This window comes from Idiotropiscis lumnitzeri, chromosome 1 (assembly GCF_059441095.1).
Source record: "Idiotropiscis lumnitzeri isolate Australia: NSW breed Sydney's pygmy pipehorse chromosome 1, RoL_Ilum_1.0, whole genome shotgun sequence".
NCBI lineage: Eukaryota > Metazoa > Chordata > Actinopteri > Syngnathiformes > Syngnathidae > Idiotropiscis > Idiotropiscis lumnitzeri.
In genome coordinates, this window is record NC_142391.1 from 8,458,314 (window position 1) to 8,475,895 (window position 17,582).

The 17,582-nt window shown below is 40.7% G+C and overlaps 1 protein-coding gene across 2 annotated transcripts in view; it reads right to left on the reverse strand.

Moving 5' to 3' along the window:
- The window catches only part of rps6ka1 (ribosomal protein S6 kinase a, polypeptide 1), a 58,156-nt gene that overhangs the window by 34,575 nt on the left and 5,999 nt on the right, over window positions 1-17,582 (reverse strand). The window contains exon 1 of one of the 2 annotated variants that reach the window (XM_088314660.1): window positions 12,616-13,153. The exons of the other annotated variant lie outside the window; for it this stretch is intronic. Coding sequence (XP_088170786.1) covers window positions 12,616-12,678 — 63 coding nt within the window. The 5' untranslated portion in view covers window positions 12,679-13,153. Of the gene's footprint in view, window positions 1-12,615; window positions 13,154-17,582 lie in introns of those variants that run through there. 2 annotated transcript variants of the gene reach the window in all.

Genomic DNA, 17,582 nt, shown 5'->3' on the forward strand with positions numbered 1-17,582 from the left:
CTCTCTTCTCTCTCTCTCTCTCTTCTCTCTCTCTCTCTCTCTCTCTCTCTCCTGTCTTCTCTCTCTCTCTCTCTCCTCTCTCTCTCTCCTCTCTCTCTCTCTCTCTCTCTCTCTCATATAATGGATAAAGCTGATATACTTTTGTCCTACATTAAGCAGTTATTCATTGTCAGTTGCAGATGATAGCCAGCAGTAATGTGGATTACTGAGCAAAACAGTTGTTTGCTATTTTGACTGGGATAGATTTCTCACACTTTCTAGTTTGTTCCATTTGGCTTGCTATTAGTCAATTTTTGGGCCAATGATTACCATCATTTCTTTTATTTCATTCCCATCTGATGGTGCAAATTAACAAGAGGGAGCACAGAGTGACTCTTTTTATTATCTGCGGTTACTTTAAGAATGACACAAAACTGTATCACATCCCTACACAGAGTTGTTGCTTGAACTAGCACCTGTCAATCAAAACCGAGTGCTAGCGTCTTTATAAAAGAACAGTTTTTAAAGACCATCTTGAATTGCATGTCTTTTGAGCTGGTGTGCCTACTATTGGGACAAGTGAGACCATTGTTTATGAAAACATTCCTATTTTACATTAGCAAAGCTGACACTTCCAGTTTGTATGAAAATAGTGTGTCAAAAAGTTCTGACTGGTGTCACCAAAGACATATTTCAAATCAGTCAATCCCTGAAAATGTGTTGATAAATTGATAAATGATTTCTACAGTGACAGAAGATCTTAAATAGTAAAGAAAAAAATCCATCGGGCACATGCCAACAATGTGCTGTCTGGCCACATTTAGATCAGTTGAAGTTCGTCATGTTGCGGCCACCCCGAGAGAAGCGCAACGGGACGTCACAGACTGCTGACTCACGACATTTTAGCGCCGACTTTGCCGCTTTGCTGCCTCTTCACATTTGGGACAACTGAGCAGTTGTTTACTCTTCGTGGGGCTCAGCTTGAGAGGGTGACTCATGCGATGCTACATGTCCGACTATAAACAGGAAACATCACCACGTCCATGAATACTCAATTATGATTATTATTTATTATTTTTATATTAACTGAGGTGGCATTGTACTTCTCTGGACAGCAAACTAAATAAACAGCACATCTGCTGTTTGCAACCAAGTAAGTCAACTCCCATTTTTCCACAGCCGCTTCAAGACAATTAACAATCATTTTAGCACAATTGAATGAATTCTTAACGATCATTACGACGAGATACGCATTTAGGGGTGTAAGCCCTTATTGCAACTTCATAGCTCCGCCCCTGTTTTCCATGATAATGAAAGCCAAATCTTGCATTAGTCCTGTAGTCGAATGGTGAGAAGTGTTTCATTTAAAGTAGGCAAAATACCCCCCTTAAAAAGCGAGGCTAAAGATTTAAAGTGTTGACTTAACAAGTTACCTGAGTATGGAAAAAAAATGGACAGATCTTTAATAGAGAAATGAATTATAGCTACTTTTCACACTTAAAACACAAGAATATTAATAGCATATCCTGGAATTCTGCTCCCATTTTGGGCCAAGAACATCCCCCCCCCATGATGAATTCCGCAAATTCCACATTTACTGCAGGCTTGCTGTATCAGAGAAAAAAACTGAAATCACTCCAACCCTGAGCTGAGACTTAAATTAAAGACACGACTATGAAGGACGTCACTCAAGCCACTTCCTCCAGGCACAAACTTATAACTCCTTGTGATCACGAATTTAATTTGTAAATCCAGTCAAGACATTATGTCCCTTAATGACGTCCAACGTTGTAACAGTGAAGCTAAAAAGAGAAACTTAGGCAGATATAAATGACCTCCACACGTTCAAATATTCTTACATGTTCTTACATATTCCCTCATTTTGATGGTTGGTTTTAACTCGCAAAAGGGGCCAACAAGAACTCTTTCACATCCTCTGTGCCCTCTTCCTTCTCCTGCTTCCTGTAGACTGCGACTGTGCACGGTATGGCAGGCAATCTCAACACAATGACAAGCAGCGGCCTTGACAACCAAAAGCTAAACAAGAGGGCGAGACATGATTCGTGTTCTACGTTCTCTCTAAAGCGATTAAATGCATTTGAAAAAGTGCTTATTTCGATGTCTAGGTGTTCACTGGCTGTAAAATTGAATTGGCTCTGAAAACGCTGGGATTTTGTAGAACTGCTCATTGGACTTCAAACAAGGCGAGTCAATTCAGCCTTATAAGCACAGAGTCATAAAGTGAGGCCACATGGAGCGAGGGCGGTGATAAAGCAGCAAAGAATAGACCACCTAAAGGACTATATGAGGGTAATTTAAAGAAACGGCGAGAAAGCCGGTACGGAAATATGTTAGAGCTTTTACGGCAGTATTTGTGTTATACCAAAGTCAGGGTCAGGCAAAAAAAAAGCAAAGCTAAACCATACGAAACCTTAAGGCCTCGACACGCCAATCCGCCGTCAGCTGTCGGAAAGTCGGTACACGGCGTCTGTTTGGTATAGCGAACAATGTCGGAAATTCTGAGCCACCGTTGAGGCGCTTAGGGAGCGTGTTCGGCCGATTCAACATATATAATCAGGTTGGGTTGTTGGGATAAATTATCGCTGTGATTGGCTGTCCGCTAGCGAATCACTGGATAAGAACGGTAAGTGATGAAAGCGGACAAAGGGTGAAAATTTAAGCTATTCCTCAAGACCTGAATCAGCGTCGCTCATTGTTCACATCTCCGCTATGGATATAAATGCTGGTTGGACAGAAGAGCGCAAAGACACTCTCGTTCAAGGAAGACCGCCATTATTGGACATCAACGTGAAAGGCTAAGATGATGGCATGGAGGGGTACTACTTCTCACACATGCGCAGAATGTCCAGAGTAGTTGCTGTCGGGTTTTGCGGTATGTTCTTCGCTCATTTTTCGGTCCATCATGGCGTCACGACAGTTGGCCACAATAGCCGACGTCGGATTGGTGCGTAGAGGCCTTTATGTTTGAGTCACCCAAGGTCATCGTAAGTGGCTAAAGCTGAATTAAGGGAAACTGGACTTTTCTTGATGTTTCAAAACACATTTCTAATCCACATAGAACAGAACAGTGCAGTCTCAACTAGTCTTAAATCAATTAATGACCAGTCGACAACCAAATTCTCACAATCGACATCATTCTTAACGACCATTTCATCAATGACTCAATCGTTCTGCCCATCCCTAATCCAAAGAATCCTTACAAATTCAAGACCTAAGACAGGTGTAATCGTTAGTCCACCAGTATAAAAGACCTCATAAATAGGTTATTTGCAGTCGCCACGGCAACACGAGAGACGCCACTTTCCTGAACTTTGAAGCTTTTATGGCTACGTAAATGTCTACATGCACAGGGTGATGACTATTCAAATCTTATTGATAAAAGTCTGCCTGTGCATGTACAGTATGTGGTCAGCAGTCCTCCCGACACTGTTCCTTTGACACATTCAATCTCATTAGCCGCGCATGGCCGATCCAAGTGGCCCAGTTAATCGTGACGGCGCTCCCCTGGGCTTCCTCAATGAGAGCGCAGGCACGCACACACACACACACACACACGCACAAGCACATAAACAAGGCTCAACATGTTAATAAGCAAGGAGGCCTTGTGATTAAACGTGTGGGAATTTTGTACTGTGCAAACGTTTGTCCAATAGAAGGACTTAACAGGCAAGAAAGCAGAACTTTTAATTCCACGCAGGACAACTGCATGGTCATCAAAAGTCAACAAGCTCAGGGCACCAGCGCTGTTTGAGTTGGTTAGATAAATCTGTTTTACCAACATGACACTGTAACCAGGCAACAAGAAATACAATAAGCACCTTTTAGCTGGAATTTGTAATCCTAGCCGACTAAATTTTCTTCTTATCTTGGCGAGTATTGATAGAAGACCACTTTGCTGATGTCCTCTAATTCTACGAAATGGGCATCATCTATATTTATTCATCCCTCTTAGGCTTTTAGGCTAAGGTTTCGGACTTATTCCCAGAAGCAGAAGTAGAAAACCACACCTGAAACATTTTGCATTAGCTTCAAGCACAACATGCCTGTCACAGAAGTCCAATTAGATAAGCACTTTAAAGCTATTGTTTTTTTTTTGTCACTTACTGCCCACACTACTTTTCTCACAAATATCGTTTCATTTGGACTATTTCAGTAGAGCTTTTAGAGCAGGGGTGGGCATACCTTTTGATTGGCGGGCCACAATGGGTTCTATTCATATTAGCTTATTGGTAGATGAGGTAATCGTGTGAAGTCCGTTGAATACCGCAGGTAGAAAATCGCTGTATAAGTGACAGCTCATTTCCCGTATTTTTAATTGATACGCGTCTATCCAATTGTTGCCGATGTTACATTGCCAGTCCCTCTTAGTCTACTGCATCTTGGAAGGCATCTTATAGTGAGCCCAAATGTCAGAAGAAGGTCGTAGCCATTGGAAGGTAAAATTATGAATATGCTTTCGGGAGGGTTGGCGTCATGTGGCCATTATATTGAGAAGGCCTACTGGTTTCCTCTCGATATAACAACTGCCTATGGATCCAGATATCAGTTAAAGCATGCGGGAGGTTTTTCTTCCTTTACTAATTTTTTTTTATGATATGGTCTGTTTTGTGGACTTTCACCGACTGCGGGTCAGACTGGAAAGTGCCCCCTTTCACTACACTTGTTTCAAGTGAAATGACAAACTGGATCAAAGCTCTCAAGGCTTAGATACGTTCCCCGCCCTTTTCCTTAAACCATAAATTAATAAACAAGATTTTTTTTTTTTTCCAAAAGTGCTGCATTATCGCATGCCCTCAGTCACTCCCACAGTCTTGCTCAGGTGTTCCGCAGGTCACACCCAGATTAGCTGCACTTAATCCTGGGCGGGAGATAACGGCATGAAGTTGCACACACTCGAGCGCTCGGCTCGACGGTGATAGCAAACATGGCACACTTTGGAGCTATCGACACTCCTTCCTCCTTGACGAGGCCCAAAATGTTACATAATAACCCAAAATAGCTTCAGTCCGCCCCCCCCGTCATTTGCTGGCCTGCTATATGTAAATATGAACACTTTCTACTCTTAAATACTTCAAAAATGGAGTGGGTGCGACTACATTGAAAGTTTTCGAGTCGAAGTGAAAGTTTCTGAATTTATGTGGCCAAAATCTAGTGTCAACCGGGACCTGTGGACAGATGAGTGGGCTCAATGGCAGGATCATGACAAATGCCGGAAACATTGCAGGTGGCACTGAGTCACTGGTGGAGGCACAGCAGTGGGGATGATTGGTCCCTCTTTATCAGTGCTGATTCACTCTGGATCAGACGTCATTGCCCCAAAGGGACAAAAGCACATCATTAATCAAACGTTTTTATGACGCCCTCCTCCTACCTGTGCTTTTTGATTTAGGTATAAATCATAAATTACGTTTTGATCCTTGACTTAGCCATTTCAAGCATGGTGGAGCAGGAAATCAATAGGATTCCAGCATTGACGTTGAGGAGTTAGTTCTATAAGGTTTGAAGTGGAGTAGCTGCATTTGCTACCTGGGTACTCGATTTGATATGAAGAATTGAAATTTTCCATTTATTTAAATTTTACAGCACTGACTCCAGAATGGATTTATTGAGTGGAGTTGTTAAATTATTTACTGCTACAATGCCCAATCTCATCTCATCTCATCTCAGCTCAGAAGCAAAGCAGGAGTCAGGCCTGGTTAATAAAGTGGACCGCCATCATTGGTGAGGGTGGTGGTGGTGCAGGCTATGATATGTGACGCTACCTTGTAAAATTGTCATGAAGGAAAGAAATTAAACAAAGACAAATAAGCAGGGGATCAGGGGAAAACAAATGCAAATAAGCATGGTTTCCACAAATAACGGGGACATAAACAAAATCGGAAAAAACGCTTAATTTGTGAGAGCCGAAACGCAAATATGCGGGGTCCCTTGTATTTGGATGGGAGACCAGCAGGTATTATCAGGTGCCATAAGAAACCCGAGCTTCTGGGAAAGCAAACCAACGCAACACCAGAACCTGTTCCGAAGCAGAAAGAAATTGAGAAATTTGGAGTCAACAAGGTCTTCCGTCCATGAAAGCCTACACCAAAATTTATACCAAATACAGAATTTATTTTTGAAGAAGAAGCTGTACCAAGTCTTTAGACTTTATCTACTGGGGTCAAATTGGATCAGAAACTTGTCAAATGCATTCAGTGTCTTTCCGGCTTGTCATCATTGAAAAGACGGGTAAGTGGAGCCAAATTCAGTTGAATTTGGGTCAGAGGCGGGCCACACTGATATCTGGACTGGTGTGCTTAATATACTAATAAAACAATAAGGTTTAAAATTGGTTGGAATTTATAGCAAAGGAGAGTAACAGGCAATTTAAGGTAACACATTGGCCCTCTTGGATCATACATGCTTAAAAAAAAAAAAACATCGAGTCACTACATCCATTATCAACCCTAAATTCTGACAGAACACGTTTGGGCAATTTTAAAAATGGCGCTAGCTAGCTCATACATCAGAACACCTTCAAAAAATGTTTTCTTAACAGAGCAAAACAAAACACATTTTGAACTACAACAATAAGTCCAACATTTGAGTTCTCTTTCGACAAATATGGTACCAAGTAGACCCTGACGAGGAACTTGTACCAGTGGCGTAACCTCAGATTCCTGGACTACCTTGAATAACAATAAAAATAATTTAAAAAAAAAAACTGTAGCCCTGAAAGACTGCAAATTGAGCAAATGGAGCTGGACCAGACCTCATAAAATATATATAAAATAATAATAAATAATAAAGGGATTTCTATTCTATTTCTATTTCTATAAAGTATCGCCACTCAAGTATACTAAGCTATCATGTCACAGCACAGCAGGTCGGCCCGCCCTCTCGTTGCCTAGTTAGCCAACAAGACCACCCCATCTGTCTCGTGCTCCAACATGCTCACTTGGCACAAACCCACGAGCTCACTCTTTCTGCTCAATCGCTCACGGGCCCAAGGTGTCTCTCGGATGCTGGTGCTAGCAAAGTGTGCAGCGGTACGGTCACTCGGGCCAAAATGGCACCGATCCCATTCTGAACGGCAGTGACTGGCGTGATCAAATTTATCACAGCTTGGGTGATAATAAATGCAAAGTAGAGAGGTGTTTTGTAGTTCAATGAGGAAAACAAAATCAATTTTTTTTATTGTTTTAACTAAAACTGCATCCCTTACCCCATCAATCATGCAATAAAAAGGCAGGCAATTACACTTGACACTATTTTGCAGGGTCAGTACTCGCATCTGTTCAGAGGTGCCGTTTACAAGTGGATGGGATAAAACCACGTAACAAAGCCACCATAACAACAATGTGATAGTGTGACTCATTTTGCTGAGAGGGGGCAATGTATAATATGGACGCGTTCATCAAAACTCATGAACTCATTATCTATTTATAATCTTGTATAGGTGGCACCCTACTGCAGATTTAATTGCAGTTATTGCTGATGTCATTATCAAAGGCATATATTCTACATTAATCCCCGCTATGCAGCGGTTAATAGGTCGCGCCCCTGCTATTTTATTTCTTAAATTTTATTAATCAATAATTTTTAATGTTTTTTTTTTTTTTTACAGTGTACTTCAGGGGTCTTCAATCCTATTCTTCGATAGCCGCTCTCCTGCCTGTTCACCATCTCCCTCAGCTGCAACACACCTGATTCAAAGGATCAGATAATCAACCAAGGTCCGCATAATCTGGATAACGATCCTGATCATTTGCATCAAGCGTGTTGCATCAGGTAGAGATGGAAAATAGGACAGCGGCCCTCGAGGAACTGGATTTGAGACCCCTGGTGTAATCTTTTCACATGTTTATTGAGACTGAGCAAACATGCAGGAGCTGCTGTCGGCCACAGCTTACAAACAAACACTCACACATAGACTCACTGGTGTCACGTGCCACTCCACCAGGCCTCGTCTTTGAAAGGAACACATGTAACGCGCAATTACTAAAATGTTTAAACGCATTTTTACGAGGAACTAAAAATGTGTTTTCAAAAGTTTTGAGTGTTTTAATACATTTAAAAAGTGTTAAAAGCACGTGGATGGATTGATTTGATTGCATCTCTATATCGTGAATTATCTAGGCATCTATTGCAGGTAGGTCTGGAATGTATTCCCAGCAATAAACGGGTTCAATGTACTGTATCAAGCATCCATTTATAGCACCACATGCAGGGATAATGCCGCTGACTATTTTCGCTGCTTCCATTCACATCAGGCAGACATCATCGTACGATATTTTTAGACTATATGACATACATGTATGAAGAGTACGTGTGTTTCATTTGACTATGATATGCAGTTTTTTTATGCATATACAGTCTCGACCTCTTCATGTAGTTTTCCGCTCTCATGCTAATCAGTCCCCTTGACTGTTGCTGTACATACATACCGTAAACATTTTTAGTTACGGAGATATGAATTCATAAGCTCTTGCTTCTTTCATGTATTATTCTTGCGCGCTGACCTTTGGAAAACCCTGTTGCAGTCTATTTGGCTTTTCATTCATATTGTAGTAAATGAAAGTCCTCTGTGCTCTTTATCATGTACAGTGCATCCATTTTCGGGTGTTATGCATTATAATGAATTGTTTTAGTAAATTTGGATTTTGTAGACTAAGCAAAATGTCTCTTTTGGGATGAAGAAGTTGGGGGAAAGTAGTTGAAATAAGTCGAATCCAGCAGCATGTCCCCTTTTAATCAAAGAGGCTATATCAGCTCAAAGATGGAGAAAAACTTCTGAGACCAGGATGTCCCTCTCCTATCAGAAAGGCCATCTAAGATAAATGATAGCTATCAACTTCCGGGACCAGGATGTCTCCTGAGACAATCCATCCACAAATCAATCTTCACCATAGAGAAGACTGAGAACAATGTGTAATACCGTGCGCAGAGCCACACAAAAGGGGGAGATCAGAGACAGAAGGCATGAATATTGCATATCGCCCAGTGCCTGATGTAGCAGATTCCTGCAGCTGTTCAATTGTAGGGTGTCAATGACATTCTACAGGTTGGAGGTTGAACCTCCACAAGGATCAAATGTGGAGCTCAACAATTTTTTTTGCCATACTGCAGCAACTTCAATAGAGTTTTTGAGAGAGGAAAAGGGATAAAAACTGGAAATCACGTTAAGTCAATGAGTTTATAACTGGAGTGTCAAGCCATCAGTTAGACAACTGATTGATTTTTTTTTTTTTTTTTTTTTTTTTTATAAATCAAAGGTGTGTTTATTTTTTTTTTTGTATGACTTTTTCCCCAAATCTTCCATCGTTCAAAGTGCATGGTACTAGACTCACTTTTTGCATTGGTGCAGCATTTTTATCCAGCAACGATGCCAGCTTTATTGAGCTTCCTAATTGCCTATCATTCCGTTTCAAATCCCAACTAATTGAGTCTGCGGCTTGGGCCAAATCTGTGCCTCTGTTGACTTTGAAATAAGGAACCAATTATCGTATTGTGTGCGCATCGTATAGTCTCCGCACCAAGGCCGGGTCAAGATAGGCATGTATGAGGGGGCAACTGCCAATCTTGAGAGGGCATTGTGCTAGTGTTTTGTTGTATGTCACTTGTTTACAAAGCTGAGTCCCCGAGGAGAAAGAGATACCGGCTGAAAGTTTTGCAGAAGTGGAAAAGTGAAGATGCTATTGTAAGATATCAGCCAGTTTGCAGAAGTTGGGTGGTGGCGGGGCTTTCTTTAGTGTTCTCCACGCACAGATTCTGTGACACATGACAATCGAGTGGGCACACAGACCATGTTCTAGGACAGAGGTATTCAATTAAAAGTCACAGAGGTCCACGACTAAAATTTCTTCCAATTAAAAGGTCCGAACCAAAGTCCGACTTCCCTTAATGTCTAGCCTATGTTCACATTTTTATATAGTTTCAATATTTAATCATTTTCAACAGAGCGCACTTGTATACGAAATATTTAGCAATGTTCCCATTAAACACCTTTGCCAGTCAAACAAATATAAGGCGTTTATTTCACATTCAGGAAAATGTGGCTCCAGGAACTTAAGGGTGCCACTTCCAGAAAAAAACAGTGAAATATCTCCTGCGGAAATATATCAAGTGCTAAGCATTGAGTTAACACCTTTTGCCTTTTTTTTCTTAAATCAAAGAGTTATCAGCCTAAAAAAACGGAAAGCCTAATTATCCAAGTAAAACATGTTCAGTACACAATCAATATAAATGGCTGTCCTCATAAAAAACTAATTCAAAATGAGCTTTGACACCAACTTTTCTTTTGAATATTTTTTTTAACTTCTCATAATGAGAAAAATGAGTTTGTGACTGCCCTGCCAGTAACTTATATCTGGGTTGGAACGGAGTCGGGGACATTGGGATTTGGTAGATTATTTCACACATCTGGGCTTTGTGTTTTCCTTTACATAATGTTTGTGCAACCGTATTTAAGCACTCCTTCACAACTTCCCCATCACTGAATGTTTTTTTTATGTTTCCCCCAAATCCATGATACTTTTAGTGAACATTCGTTTGCATGCCGCTGGGATGTAAACGAAAATGTAAACATCCTCACCTCAAACTTCAGCGGATAACTTTGCAAAAAAAGGGCGGAGCCTTGTTTCGTAGTGGCGCTTCGAAATGTTGCGACGGTTTCGGAGCATATGATGCACACTGGTTTTGAATCGGCTGCAGCCAGAACGAAACAAAATTTCTCCGTCCATTCATTGAAAACAACACGCATCGACCTTGCTAACTTTTTAGCAAGGCATACTGTCAGCAGCACTCTCTTTCGGTCTGCTGCGCAATTGGCAGTGGATTGTTAAAAAAAATATTTGATTGGCTCAAATCAGTGACGCCTTTTCCGTATTAACTAGAATTGCAGCGCCGTTTGCGAATGCGCCCGGAAAAAAATCATCATAGATTGGTCATGGGTCCGGTCCGAACCATCGCGCGGTCCCGGACCGCGGTCCGCCATTTGGTGATGCCTGTTCTAGGAGAATAGGCTACAGTTTATCTACTAGAAGAATATGGTTATATGGTTTAGGTTGTTGTTGACTCAACAAATAAAGCTTTTCAAGAAATATATGAATTCTTGATTTTATTATGTTATGAGCAATTAAGTATGTCACTACACAAAACACTTTGAACAAGTTTAAAAAAGCTTATTTGCTTCGCATGGGCAGTTTACTGCTGCAAACTGCAATTAGTAACCTGCCACTGGCTCATTTGCATACTGTAGGGGGATTGGAAGTCGGGCTTGCTGCAGACAGCCATCCCTCACAGCGAGCCGGCAGCAGGCCGATACTCTGATTAGAGTGAAAAGACGAGATGGAGCTTTAGTCGAGGAACATGACACGAGAAACAACTTGATACATTTTGAATGCGCAAGACATTAAGAAGTGGGGCGAAGGAGACAGGGATGAGATAATAAGAGTATGTAAAATATGTTTGGGGGTAATTAGTTTGGGGGGGACATTTATTTGAGAAGGCAAGGCGCTTGCCCCTGCCTGGACCAGCCCTGCTCCACACTGAGTTATCTTTTACACACTGCTCAAACCTGATATCCATCAGCTGTGCTTGTTTCCCTGGAGAAGTTCAATTTGGGGAGCTGTAGCCCAGTGGATAAGTGTACCTCCCATTAAAAGGCACTGGAAATGCTCTTGAATTGAAGTGACAAAAAGTGGAATATTTCCAAATTAAGATACATTTGGAAATAACTGATGTGAAGTGATGAATCACCTCCTTTAGATAAGAGTAAATCACAGGCTATTTAAAAAAATATGCTACGGTATCTGTGGTTTAAAATGTCTTTTCCTGGCAGCCGTTGAGAGATTATCCAATTTCACTTAATTGGTCTACAAAATATTACTTACGACAAACAAATCTAATCTATCCATGCCAGCAAATTAGCTATGTACAGTGACATGACGAACAATTTAATCCTTAGATGGCAGAAGGTACAATAAACCTGCGTATACATTGTATCCACTGGTTTCCATTCATACAATAAAATAAGCAATGCAAGTATATTAGATTTCAACGAATTAAGCCAGTATTTGACACTGAATCTGTAAATTTGTGAGTAAATCATGTGATTTTGCTCATTAGAGGTTAGGAAAATATTGTTGTAATTGTTTTCACATTTTTCAGTGTTTCCCAACCTTTTGAGTCAGATTTTACATTTGGAAACTGAAATAATAAACTGAAATTATGGCACTGTACTGTTGTACTGAAATATAATCTAATTCTGCCTGTTGCTATATGTCAATAGCATAGACATATAAATATATTTGTAGTATAAAAATTCTCTCAGGCACGTTGGTTGGTTGGAAATCACTGCATTACTCAAGGGGACTTTTTTTTTTTTGCATTATCACATTAGTATTTAAAAGCAGCAGAAGGGGGACGGGAAGGGTAAAATATTGAATTAACATATTTATGGATATTTCCCTCCCACCAAAAATGAGACAAGCAAACAACCGGTTGTGAAATGGTAAGAATTTCAAATCCTGTAAAGAAACTTATCCAAATGAAAAACACTTGCTTGAAAATTCCAAAAGTCAAGCGTAGTAACTTGAATGGTGGAATTCTGCTGTACATTGCACTTGTGGTTACCTCAGTTTCCAGCTGGACTAGTTCCATGGTGGGCCACGGCTCGGCAATCTGTGCGAGCGGCATGCTGGCAGATTTTCCCCCGTCAAGATGCAGAACTTCTCAGCGGATTTGGTCTCGCTGTCGGTTCGGTGACTTGGTGCTGTCCACACACTGTCCTCGTGTACCACTCGGGGGTGTTCAACAAAACAGGTGCAATCGGTTTAATTTAATTCGCTTCGCTCCAAAGTGATATTCCACTGGAGAGTATAATAAATCCAGGTAGTACTTAAGCAGCCTCGCGGCAATCAGTTTTGACAAGCGGGAAAAAACCTGCGTGTAAAAAAAAAAAAACAAAACAAAAAAAAAATCAAAAACAAAAAACTAAACAATCCTGAAGGAATGAAAGCCAAGTCCGGACGGGCTTCACAGTCGAAGCCGAGCTTGTGTCCGCCTCGCCAGGCTTCCTCTTCTCGGTCTTGTCTTGGTAGTAAAAACCTCCGCGCAGCCTCCGAGTCGAGATTGTTATTGGGCACACTCCAAAAGACGAGATTCATCCTGCCCTCCTTCTTTTCTTTTCTTTTTTTCCTTTAAACCCTCGCGACTACACCGCCCAGGTCCGATGTCTCCATCATCAGGCAGAGAGCTGAACTGCAACTACGTCATCGAAAAATGAATACCAACACATTTCATACTGGAACTGACGTGTAAACTTATTGGAAAGAACTTTGGAACTTGACTCGATTTTATTTTTACAGTAGGTGATAGCCCAAGTAATTTCTTTCTCTTCAGTAAAAACGAAAACCTGAAACAAATATTGATTACAGGATATGCATTTATATTTTCATTTCAGAAAAGCTTATGCTTAATTAACTAAGGAGGCAGTCGATTTTTGCAGAGGTGGACATTATCCTGAGGGGTGAAAATATAACCTAGGCCATTATTTTAAGAGGCTGACGTTATGATATAGATCTGAACTGTGCTTTCAGATCTAGACGAATAATTACATCATCCTATATATTTGATCAATCTTAAAATATTTCTTGACAAGTTCTATATTCACAAATGTTTTTATTTGCAAAGACAAAATAAATTTTTTGGGTGTAATTTTAAAGAATTAGAAAGGGTTAGGTAATAGGTAACCCTGGACTGGTTGCCAGACAGGACACATACAGTGAATATAAAAAGTCTACACCGCCCCTTTCAAAGACCAGGTTTTTGTGATATTTAAAAAAAAAATGAAAAAAATGAAACCAAGCTAAAAAAAATGTAAACTATTTTACAGCATTAATGTGACCTGTAGCCCGTACTACTAATTTGAAAAATAAATCCAAACTTTTTAAAGTAAATTATAAATAAACAACTGAAATAATGTGGTTGCGTAAGTGGGCTGTATTCAGAATTAACCAATCTTTTAAACATATTAAATGAAAGTCTGCACACACCTGCCAACATTTAAAATGCCTCTGATTACCAAAGTTCAGATCTTCTAGTAGGCTTGTCCTGACTTCCAGATTTTTGTTTTGACTGTATAGACAAACAACCATTAGGACTCACATTCACGCTTGTGTACATTTTAGAGCCTTGAATGAACATGAATGTTTTTGGAATGTATGAGGAAGCCAGAGAAAACTCACGCAGGCACGGGGAGAACTCCGAAATGCCACCCAAGAGGGCCGAAGCAAAGATTCAAACCCAGAACCACTCAACTGTAAGGTAGAATTGCTAACAACCACAGTGCTACACAAGGTCATCAATAAATCAGAATAAATAAATAAAGCTATGGAATAAAAAAAAAAACGTGTTGACGTGCAGTGACATGAAGCATGTGTATTCATGCGCTTGTATCGGCTGTCCTTATTGTGCAAGTGTACCAAATGTTGTGTCGTTCTGAAATGTGGTCACATTTTTTAAAGGCGTGTTTGAATTGTCTGCACAAAAGAACGTATACACACATTACATCCAAAAACCTCCAATTTTGGTCATCACCATGCAGTGCTGTTTGAGTGTGTTTGGGCTTCATCTCTTTCCATTGAGAGTCCTCAGGAAATTCAACCTGGACAGGAAGCTGCTGCTGGCCTTCTACCACTCGTCCATCGAGAGCCTGCTGACGTATTGTGTCTCCACCTGGTACAGCGGCTGCACTGAGGCGGACAGAGTGAGGCTCCAGAGGACGGTCAAAACACGCAAAGGATTATTGGCTGCCCTCTCCCCTCACTATCGAACATCTACACCGCCCCGTGCCTCAGCAGGGCTCTCAATATCGTCAAAGACAATACCCACCCAAACTCACACCTGTTCGACCTGATGCCCTCTGGCAGGCGCTACAGGTGCATCAAATCAAGGACCAATAGACTGAGAAACAGTTTCTTTCCAAGAGCCATCTCCATTCTAAACTCTCACACACACACACGACCACCCTTACCTTGCAGAACAGCAACGTGATGTGTTTTTATATATCCTATTCAGTATTATTTTCCATTGCATTAACTATTCTCTTATTTATCTAATTTATATATTTATCTGAATTATTGTTGTATTGCACTGGAGAGGGGAGCTCTCTAATCTCGTTGCACACTTGAGTACAATGACAATAAAGGGATTTCTGATTCTGATTCTGATTCTGACAACAGCTCTTGTCGTGAGGGCCCTCTGTGATATAACACACCCCTCTCTACTCTCCACACTTCCTCGCTCATTTCAACGGTAGAGTGTGTTTCGCTCGCTGCCGGCTCCGGTTACTATTGGCAACTGGAGAGCATCAAACTGTGGATGGATCTGACATAGTCTTCTTTTGGGGAGTATTCAAACGACTGAAATTAGGATGAAGGCCAGGCTTGTGGAGCAAACAAAGGGAGATGAAGTGAGGTAGAGGATGGAACAGATAATTTGGTGTCTTGTCTTTTGGATGGATGTGTTTGCCGTAGCCACCTTTGTGCACTTCAATGTGAACTGTCATCAACAGCTTTTCATTACATATTGGAAATGCCACATCCTTCCATTTTTATTGCGCTTGTCCTCAGGAGGAGGAGGAGGGGCTTAACACAATGTTGAATAAATCTGAAATCAAGTAAAACTACTCACACTTTGTCGCCACCTGACAAGAAAGCCGTTTACTTTCACCGAGTGGCGTCTTATGGCTACCGTTGGAAGTAATGAACACAGTGAATATTAAAAAAACTTGTGTAAATTTGACACATCACAGAGAAGAGTGTCATTAACAATCCTGCCAAATTTGAATGATTGGAAAAATAGGCAAGTATATAAAAAGAGGCTTTAAAAATCATGAAAAATCAAGCCCTTGTCTCCACTCTCAAACGCTGAGGGTACCATGCTTCACTCAGCTGTCATTTGTCAGACACTTCGACAACCTAAAAATTTTTTTTTTTAAAAATCATGACATTGTATGAAATAAAAAAAGCTAAAAAAAAGTATTTTTATTTCATAATTTCATTTTTATTCCGTTTTTATTAATGATTACCTGTGTGCTGCTTCAATGCTTGAATTTCCCCTTTCAGAGGATCAATGAAATCTTTATCAAAGCTCAGTGACAGCATTAATAAAACGCATTAATTCCGTTGCAGAAGCTGAATTTCGGTTCTTCTTCGACAGAATTGGGATCTTGCGATAACAGTGTCTCATGAGTGAATGTCAAAAGAATATTTTGACTACATTTGCAATACTTCAACAATGGCATGTTTATGCTCTTAAAGATTTCCTTGAAGGGGTAAGTGACATAAAGGGTGGGGCGGGTATTGTTATTCATGCTCCTTCAAAGTCACCGCCATCCCAAAGCTCACGTCAACCTATCGATTGATCTCAGTGATGGATAAACAGCTGGCGCGGGAGCGCTCGTTGCATTGTATTGGCCTTTGTTGTTTAGTGCCGCAAAATGACATATCATTGATCGCCACAGTCATCTTTGTCGCCTTGTGTACCAGAAGCGACGGATCCAACAGAGAGCTCATGCAGCCAAAGTGAATGGTGAACGAACAAAACCGAACAAAATGAACACAAAGTGCTCCAAAAATGACGCATGAACCCTGCGCGATGCTAAAGTGACATCACAGCTGACAGAGGGAAAACCCAGGGATAACTCCTTGAGTGTCAGCTTGAAGTGAAGCATCATGGGAGATGTGACTCATCCCTACATGCAAAGCGCTCAGACTTCACTGTGTGTCACAGGATCATCAGAAAAAGAATTCTTGCATCGCTGCTTGGCGGGATAAATTGTGGATGTGATTTCTGAGGTGACATGCTGATGCATTGATGGATGACGCTTGTCCTCAAAACAAGAGCCTGCGTTTAATAGTGCTGTCACGAAGAGAGACATGTTTTGATGCTTGAATGAATAAGCAAAATTACAAATCTCATGCTGCGCTCAGAAGAGTTTTGAAGGATTTCATACAAAAAGTGTCACACTTCCATTCAAACTCCTAAAAAAAAAAAAAAAAAATTGCATTAATTCTAAAAGGATAGAAATGTTTACATTACAGTTCTAACGTTCTGCGGTTGGAATCTCAGTTCAGGCCTACTAGCTCCTTGCATTCTATTAGTTGACCACTAGAAGGCACTAAATTCTCCACACTGTACCTTTAATATGAAAAGCTGTTCGTTTATGCACCCATCGATTTGGCTTGCAAGTTGGAACCAAACTAAGGTATCCACTACTGCTTACCCTAAATCAGCTGGGATTAACGTCAGATCTCCCACAATGCAACTCATGCCAAGAGAAACTAGAGAGCTATTTGGCTATTTAGCCATCAGCCCGACCCGTAGTGTTTGGGATGGAAAAATATGAAAGAATGTCCCAAACTTTCCTGCAGTCAAGCATGGAGGTCAGTGGCAGCTGATCACTTTGAGTCAGAAAAAAATAATACAAATGAAATGTTAAAATATGTACATCTATTTTTAAATGAGCCGGTTAATTAGCATACAGTGAATGAAGAGAAAACAGTTTTTATTAGTTCGAAGTGCAAAAAATCTTGACT